General features: G+C 29.4%; 1 protein-coding gene across 8 annotated transcripts in view; it reads left to right on the forward strand.

Annotated features, from left to right (window-relative positions):
* The window catches only part of LOC106669311 (broad-complex core protein isoforms 1/2/3/4/5), a 109,350-nt gene extending 101,270 nt beyond the window's left edge, over positions 1-8,080 (forward strand). For 6 of the 8 annotated variants that reach the window (XM_014398699.2, XM_014398700.2, XM_014398693.2 and 3 more), the window contains exons 5-7: positions 395-845; positions 1,455-1,517; positions 5,566-8,080. In XM_014398699.2, coding sequence (XP_014254185.1) covers positions 395-845; positions 1,455-1,517; positions 5,566-5,843 — 792 coding nt within the window. In that variant the 3' untranslated portion in view covers positions 5,844-8,080. Of the gene's footprint in view, positions 1-394; positions 846-1,454; positions 1,518-2,191; positions 2,874-4,517; positions 4,767-5,565 lie in introns of those variants that run through there. The other 2 variants (XM_014398702.2, XM_014398703.2) reach the window with 2 other exon arrangements.
* The last annotated feature ends 1,562 nt before the right edge of the window (positions 8,081-9,642 follow it).

A 9,642-nucleotide genomic window follows, 5' to 3' on the forward strand; every position in this document is an offset into this window, starting at 1 on the left:
CACATTATTCAAAACCCTTTATTATAAAAATAGCTATAAATAATATAGATTGTTTATTCTAAGTGATTGTTTTTATTTAAAAAATGATTGACTTGAATTGAAAATGACTATCTTTAAAAATATAATATAATTAATTAAACATCTTACTAATACCATAAGATTTCCAATAAAAAATAGTTTGTACAGTGAGAGGTAATATAAATATAATTTATAGTCTACTTACCAATACAATTTCATAATTTAAAATGTTTAAAAAATGTCATCAATAAATATTGGCAATATCCAGACATGTATTAATATAAAATAAAATAAATATTTTATTTGTCATAGATTTTGATGGCACAGGAAGTTGTGTTTGGTACAAGATTATATATAAATTTCTCAAATTTTATAGGACAATGCAATGCCGATGAAGCGCCCCAAAACCGAGCCGACTAACAACCATGGCGAGCGATCGCCAAGGGAAGACATGGAAGAACCACCAATGGACTTTTCGACCTCGGGGAATAACAACACTAATTTACGAGACAAGCATGACGTGTCTCCTCCGGCGATCAATAGTGACATTAAACCGGAGCCGATAGAATTGACACCACACATTCACAATGAGCGGGAAGACTCCAACGACTCAGGAGGCGAGGTGATGAGCGAGGGCGGTGGCGTGACGATCAGCGGTGGCGGAAGCGGGGGAGGTGGCGGAGGAGCCCCTCAGGGTCATACAAACATGATGCAAGACCACGAAGACTCAATACAGAGTACACACAACTACCTCGATAGCAAACTATTTGCGGGAGCAGGGTTCAACTTTAGTATGGCTGCGGCTTTAGCTGCAGATTCATTAGCTGGTAAATTAAAATTATTATTCTAATAGTAAATGCATACATTTGACATTTATTATTATATTATGGATTATAATATAACATTATGTAGTAATCAAATAAATTGGAAAACTGTGTACTAAAATACAACAGTTTATAATTTAAAAAAAAGNGGCAAGAAACAATGGTTTCTTACCTTTTTTTTAAACAATTTTCTATAGAATTCTACTTGGCAATCGCAATGACATTTTGAAAATAAAGAAATTAATAAATATATTTTATTTGCTGACAGAATCTAGGTGCAATTAAAAATATCTAGTAACTAGCTAATAATGTTGTGTAAAGACTTTTTTTACCTTTCTCAAAAGTAAACAGGTACTAAAATAGCTCCTAATTAACTAATAAAGATCCATTTTTATTAAATGATATTTTTATAGTTCATTACTTTCTAATAAAAGTTGGGTAATTATAATATGATGAGGGGGATTTAATGGATCGAGATGCTTACACAGTTCACTCGGTTTTAAGCTTCGTAGGTCTAATACTTTATTAATAAGTTGACCTATCACTCGACCAGGCTTCAAATTTAAACATTGTGTATCGATAAGCATTAAAAACGATAAATTTTCTTTTCAGGGTTAAACAATCAACCTCACGGACTTGGGAGTTCAGACAGCTTGGCAGGAACATCACAGCAAGGTGGGTAAACCAATGTTTTGGTAAATCATGTACAAAGATATCTGTAATAGCTTGCTGAAATAGAACTGAATAATGGTTATGTTTCACAAGTGAGCATGTTCATTTTAAGGAAATCACCTTCTCCTATTTCCCCTTCTATCTCCAATTCTATCATCGGTTAAGTGAAAGCTTTGGGTTTCAAGTACACAGCATTAATTTCCTTCCATTGTCACCATGAAGCGGATCGAATTTTTGAATTACACATAATAGTAATTAACTCAATTATGAAATCTAGGCGTGTTCCCAGGCCTGTGACAATTTTTTTTTTCTTTTGGGCAAGCTGTTTTAATTAACATAAACTAGAAAATAGACTCAAAAGTCCTGCTTTGCTTCAATTTCATACTTTCATGGAAAACAATTTTATTTAGGATAAAGGGTTCATCATAATGACATTAGTGCAAACCAGATTTGTATACTGAGTAGGCATAAAAATTTCAAAAAATGCATTGAAAATTGAACTAATGAGGCTACTGTGTAATTGGTTGAGGGCAATAAAAAATATTAATAAATAAAAAAGGAAAAGCCGGTCAAATATATAAAATACCAAATCTAATTTGCACTCTCTTTCATTTTTATTTTTATTTTATTTTTGTTTAATTTTGCGGGATACTAAGTTGGTGGCCTGTTGGTTGCAGGCTATTGGCACCGAGAGAGGCCTGGTCGACCAGTGAATAGCCAACGGTCTGATGAACCTAGTTTCGTATGTGAGATTTGTCACAAGCGCTATCGGACGATAAGTAGCCTCAGGAATCATAAAAGTGTTTACCATCGGCAAAACCGGCCCCATGATAAAAAGAGACCTCAAGTTCCACAACTTTCACAATGGCTCCCGAATTTCTCAAATCCTACAAATGTTTACAACCCTCAAATATAGGGTTGTTTATTGTATAGTTTTACATGCCTGTAAAAATTGTTATAAATTTTTCTTTTACCAAATTTAATTCAAATTTTTAACAATGTTTAAACAATAGAGGTTTCTTGTTTCCAAATTGTATTTTCTGTGTTTTCTAAGAAAGTTTTAGAGATATTTATATACTTGTTACTTGTCAATTTAAACTGGTGGTGAATATTACCATTTTTAATTTTTTTTTTTTTTTTGTACCTATTTACTCATTCTCAGATAATTAAAATTGGTATTGAAGCTTATAAAGCTATTAAACTTATCTTTAAAAAAAAAGAAGTTAAAACCTAGATATATTATTCTACTCAAATGTAAATAATTTAAATTTACAGATATATTTTATTATGATATACGTCATTTCAACTGAATCTGTTTCTGGAGACAGTGATTGAAATCAATAAAATATGCGATCTGAATAGTGTACTTTGTTAACTAATCAAACAAAAACCCAAAGCTCATAGTTTTTTAGCTTTTGTCTTTAGTGTACATTATTGTTATTGAATGATTCAATGCATGAACTCCTTAAAACACTGCCACATTGTTAGAATTCTTGAATCCTACAATTTTTTTTTTCTCTCCAGCCCTTATTTTCAATGAAATCTTGAGCATGCATATTCACATGGTAAATATTTCTTCCCGATTTTTACACACATTATTTTTTTTTAAAGTCACACTATGTCATAACATTCTAGTACTTTCTTTACATTTTCTTAAACTTGGGTGTGTTGGTAATGTTTGTTGTTTATTTTAATTAAATTGACGTCCAAAGACATCAACAATGTATTTGCAATATGAATTGAAAATCTTTTTTGATGTCTCCTGGATTGGAAAATTATGACAACCTAAAAACAGTCCAGCAGCAAACAGAACACAGAAGTTTCAGAAAATTAAAAAAAATAACTAGTTTTTATATAACTGATGATAGAATACTCCTCAAAATTATGATTTGACACAATGTATCACATCGTTACATTGTGTTAAACATATACATATAATTATAAAAGATACAGTTGGAAGAAGAAGTAAGCAGCATTTCAGAATATAAGAAGTTGGAATGAAATAAAATAGGTTGGTACTGTTTTTAGCTTTTCTTTATCGATGTTTTCCCTCTGTTTGTAATTTTGTTACCCTTAAATGTTTTTTATTTGTTGGTGTTTGGTACAAGGTACTGTAAAAATAATAAGTTAATATGAATTTTAATGTAAATAATAACAATTCGGGATAATCGTTGATTAAAGAGTTAAAATTGAGGCTGTTTACTTCTTCGCATGTCCACTTGTATAAAGAAAGATTATTTGTATGAGACCCATCACTCAGTTCTTCTGGCATTGTCCATAGTCTACATCAAGAGAAACCTCATAAGAAGCTGGTAATGAGCTCCATGATAACTTACTTACATTGCAGACTTTTATTTTATTTTATTTTTTATTTAATTTTGAGCCTTTGTTCTTATTATTAGCGATTGTTAGCATGGCACAGGAGTATTGGTGTTGTATTGTATTTTCTTTTATTTAGTTACAGAATTTGACTTTGAATTTAACAAATTGCAAAATTTAAAAAAAAATAGTACAGTAGGAAAAAAGATAATGTTCCGTGATCAAATGTATTGACATAAATAATTTAACTTGCAAACGGCCGGGAAATGAGATCGGTTATTCTCTATATCATTGTTAGAAACGTAGACAATGGACAGTGCTAGATCCGATTAGGTTTCGCCGGCCGTTACCCCATCTGAACCGGTTTTTTGCTTAATTGTTTCCTTTGAATCAGAGAGATGAAATTTTACAGTTAAACTGTCCAAGTTGAGCTGAAGCATGTATCTTTAAATTTGTGAGTAACGGCTGGAAAAAGAATTGGGTGGTGGATCGGTGTTGGTTAACAAAAAAAAATATCACTACATAAATTCCCAGCAATGCTTGGGCCACTTATTATTCTGTGTGCTTTCTTTTATGTATAAGCAGAAAAAAAAAACCTTTTTTTAATGCTAACAATTTTCTAAAAAAAAATAAATTTAAAAAATAAATAGTGAAGAATCTAATTATTTTATTAAACGTGGATAGGTTTGCGGAAAGTCTTTACTTGCGTTGCTTGTGGTAAAGTGTTGTGCTCTAAGGCCAGCCTCAAGCGACATGTTGCTGACAAGCATGCTTCACGACATGAAGAATATCGTTGTGCGATTTGCGAGCGGGTCTACTGCTCGCGTAATTCTCTCATGACTCATATCTACACGTACCACAAGACTCAGCGTCCCCCCCCCACCGATTACTACCACCATACGCCTGCCGATGTGAAATTTTAGAACCCGACAGGTACTGAAATACGCGATTTTTTTTTCTTTTATTTTTTAATGATTTTTATTGCTTTTTTATTGTTATTATTTTATCCTTCTGAAAGGAGAAGATTCTTCATTCTGTGCCGTGCACCAATAACAGCTCTGAAATTCAACTGAAGCATTTGGTTTTATAGTTATTTATTTTTAATTCTTAAACATTAAGAAATATAATAACAGTTGTTAATTATAATAAATTGTACATTTTTAAATGCCAAATGTTGATGTTGATAATGGTGTTTAAACTTTAAAAATTAAATTATTAGGTGTCATAATTGTTAAAATTAAATTGATACAAGTAATGGGATAATGGTAATCCTCTCCTATCAGAAAAGTTTTATTGATAGTTCTTAGCTTGAGAATGTCTGCAATGTTAGTAAGTTAAGTAAAAAAACTCATTTTATAAAAATAAAAAAGATTCATTTATGATCTTGAAACACTATGAACAAACCAAACTCATGTTGCATGCAGTATTTCACCAAAATGAGTATAATGAAGCTCTTTTTACTGTAAAATTAAAAAGTTCATTCTTTGGTGCTGTCAAGTTTGTAATATTATTCATGAATAAGTAAAATTTAATAAAGTATTATCAAATTATTATTTAAAAAATATTAACTTTCAAGCATTGATTAATAATTTAATAATAACAATTTAAAGTATATTTTTTGAATATGGATTGTATATTGATAAGACACCATTTTGATGATTTTAACTGTTCACTTAAATTATTTACTGAGATAAAGAGATCATTTATTTACATAAAGTATTTTGTTTTACAGTTTTAGCCATGCCGCCACCACTCAGCGGAGGGATAAATGAACCTCAAGACTGTCCATATTGCCGTAGAACATTTTCCTGTTATTATTCACTTAAACGTCACTTTCAAGACAAACATGAACGTTCTGACACATTATACGTATGTGAATTTTGCCATCGGCGCTATAGGACAAAAAATTCCCTTACAACTCACAAATCGCTTCAGCACCGAGGCACGTCTGGGATGCTCAAACGACTCCTTAAGACGACTGCGGCATATGGTGGACAACCTCCATTATGAAACGAAGGTGGGTCAGGCATGCAAAGAAATTTGTCTGACTTCATAGCTGTATCACAGCAACAAAGGTGGGTATATCCCGCCCTAAAGTAAACCTCACTCTCATTTTAATTACCCGCACTTTAATTGTATATGTGTGTGTGTTGACTGTGTATTCTATCTTGAAATCAGAAACAAAAAGTTAAATGCTCAAATTTTCCATCCCATCTCACAGCCTCTCCAGTCACCCATTATTCCGCAAGAGGAGCATGTCATCCATTTCACAATCCTTAACTGTAAGGCAACAACAACTCTTTTAAGGGGCCCCTTTAAGCAATTATTTTTATATGTATTAGATTCTAACAAGTTTAACAAATATATTTAAAACCATGCTAGGACCACAGCATTTTTTTTCATAGGCCGTTATCATGTGCCAGTTTTTATATTATGAAATATTCTAAAACATGCACATGAACTTTTCAATATCAATTATGGCACAATTTTATTGTACCTGAAATATATAAAAAAATTGATTAAAGAAATAATAATATAGTATATTGATACTTTTTAAGTCTGAAGCTAACTCTGTTTAGAGCTTGAATTTTGACTTACCTCAAAAATGGCACTAAAGTGATATTTCCAAAATTTATTCTTTTTATAATAATTTCAGAAACAAGGAATATATATTTCTAATGTTTAGAATTTGGTTGAAACAAAATTAGAAGTCTGATATTTGGCATTGGGTATTTTTCCACACTTTATTATAAACATTCCATAGTTCAAATTGCTAGAATGTACTTGTAAATTGGTTTTTGTGATTTAATCAAAATTAATTTGTAAAGCATGTAATTATTAAATTTTGTATTCACAGTTAACTAGTCACTTAATGGTATTAATATAAAAAAATATATATTAGCAAAATTTAACTAAACAAATGAAAATTAAATAATGAATATTACAAATCTGCAAATGTGGCATACCTGCTACAAATACAAAATGGCAGTAAAATAATAACAAAAGCAAAACAAAAAAATGAAATCTTCCATCCATTTCTATGAATGAAGAATATTTCATAGTCACCTAAAAGTACAACTCTTTTCTAAATGTGGCTTAACCGTCTACCTCAGGTTTTGGAAGAGGATTTTTGATATAGAAGAAATATTTATTCTTGTCTGTTCTTTAGGTTAATTTTCTGAAGTACAAATGAGCCAATAATAAAAATAAATTGTAAATTATTATATCTGCTCTTCCAGAATATAAAAAATTGAAATTTAGAAATCTAGGTGATTCACAAAATATAGAAAAATATAAAGAAAATAAATATATATGTGTATTTAAAAAATGGATTCAATGTGCTATGGTGTAGAACAGGTGTTGTAGATAATGAATCGGATTAGACATTCATGTTACAACTCCATTTTCATTAATTCTCCCATGCCATTTGCCTTAATTAGGAAAATTAAACGATTACTCTTTCATCTTAAATAAATAATAAATGAAATACAAAATATACAATAACATACGGGTTTTCGTATTTATTTCTATGAGCCGTTTACAGTTATGAAATTTTAGCTGGAATACTTTCCTCGATGTGGATAAATTGTGCTTGAGTTGTGTGACAAAGGGATGTTTTCAAAATACATGTAGAACTAAATATGCTGTTTAGAGGTAAATTTAAATAATGTTGAGGTGTAGTTTTAATGTTGTAAAAAGCTCACGGTGTTCTCTATTTGTTGTCATTTTTGGACGTAAATTCTATTTTATCGTATCATACTTAACATTTTCATGTAGTTTTTCATACGATTGACTCTAGATTGTGAACTCTTCTCAGAAAGATTGACCTTTTTTTTAATTTAACGTATAAATAATTACATATATATATATTAATAAAAAGTTCAGTTTTTTAAAGGAAAAGAATGTTTTTTCAGCTTAGCAAATATTACACAATCTTTCTAAGAAGGCAATCACTTAAATTGGAAGTAAAAACTTTAAACAAGTACAAATAAAGACAAAATATTGACGGGATGTCGTCCCTCCTCCCTGTAACCCCCTGACTTGGCCAATATTATTTCAAATATATACTTGCGGTTGTTAAATTGTGATGTGTTAGGTTTTACTTAAGAAAAAATAAAAAATAAAATATAATAATGTGAATTGGGGTATTTGTACATATCTGTCCATAGGACTATTTTGAAAAAAAAACTGTTTTATTTGATTGCTTCTTTCATAATTTTATTTATGTTAATCGAGGTTGATGTTGCTTTTTTGTTTAATTAATTCCTCTTTAAAAAAAATTGTGATGTTAAATAGTAGTTTTAGTTTTTTTGTTTATTACATTCATAAAGATTAAGGTTAAGTTGTGTTCAGCAGACAGTTTCTTTGTATCATATATTTTTTTAAAAGGAAACGGCCAAGTCAAATATATAGATGTATGAAAATGTAGGTGTGAAATATTTAGGCAAAATGTAAAAAAAAAAAAATAACAAAAATATTTTCATTAAAACATATCTTATAAAATATAAATGTGCCAACATGTATATATATATTTATATTAAGCCGTTATTATTATAATATTAGCTTCTGTTTTAAACAAACAAAAAATATATTAACCAGCTCTAGTTTTCAAAATCTAATTAATCAGTGTTTGTTATTCGTGATTATTGTTATTTAAAGAAAAAATCTTACATTTTTCAAGTTGAATTCTGTTTAAATAACAACATTGCATTATTTGTTTGCAAACAATTTGTTCTTGATGGAGGTAAGGTCTAAACCTTAAAATCATTAACAATGACTTTATCTGAAACACAGGCCTAAACATGCCATCAATGTGCGAATGATTTACATTTCTCAGCAAAATAATAAAAAAGAAATTTTTTATTTCTTATTTTTTCGAAAAAGTGTGCTGTGTTAAAATTAAGATTTATCCCTAGTTAGAGTACATTCTATTTCTCTGGCAAAAATTAAAAATTTTTAAACCAAAGAAGTACAAATGACTGAGAAATCTAGATTTATATTTTATATTTTCATGAAACAAATTTCCCCATTTTTCCTTTTTTTTCTCTAGTTTTTTGTTCATTTTTTGTATTTGATATTTGTCATTTGTAATGCAAAATTGAAACAGGGAGGTTTTTATTACTATTCTGCATAAAATATTGGCATGTCGTACAATAGAAATGTGATTTTTTTGACATTAAGTGAATCAAAAATTCTTGCTAACTTTTGATAATTGCTTGTGGTGCAATTGAAAAAATATGAAAGAATGAAAAGCACATTATATAAATACTTCTGTCTTACGTGCTATGAAATTAATAATTATGAAAAGGTTAGCAGGAAGCTATTTATATGTGATTTTTGGTTAATAATATGTGATCACTTATATTTGTAAATTAGTTATATTTGTTATTTGAGTGTTTGATTTGATCATTCCAATTGATTTTTAGCTATGTATTTATAATTCGGCCGGCCTTTCAAATTATTTAATTTTTCTCTTTCTTTCTCTTGTTTTGATGTTGCGCCTAAATTTAAAACAAAATTAGCTTCTTTCCCATTTATGATGTTATTACCCAAGATATCAGAAAATCCAAAACCTCTGAAATCCCTTTCCATATCATGTAAATTCATAAATTATTAGAGTAACATATTTATAAATAAACAATATTTCATATTCAGGGGTAAAGGTAACTAAAAATAAGTAACTGTATAAAAAAAAACTAAATAATTTATTTTATTAAATGCGTTTTTTGTTTCTTTTTTGTTTTTTTAATAGTAAGCGATTCTGTGTAACAACTTGGCAAAAATATGTTAGGATATGAAATCTATAGGT

Source organism: Cimex lectularius, unplaced genomic scaffold (genome assembly GCF_000648675.2).
Source record: "Cimex lectularius strain Harlan isolate CLEC.00 unplaced genomic scaffold, Clec_2.1 scaffold35, whole genome shotgun sequence".
NCBI lineage: Eukaryota > Metazoa > Arthropoda > Insecta > Hemiptera > Cimicidae > Cimex > Cimex lectularius.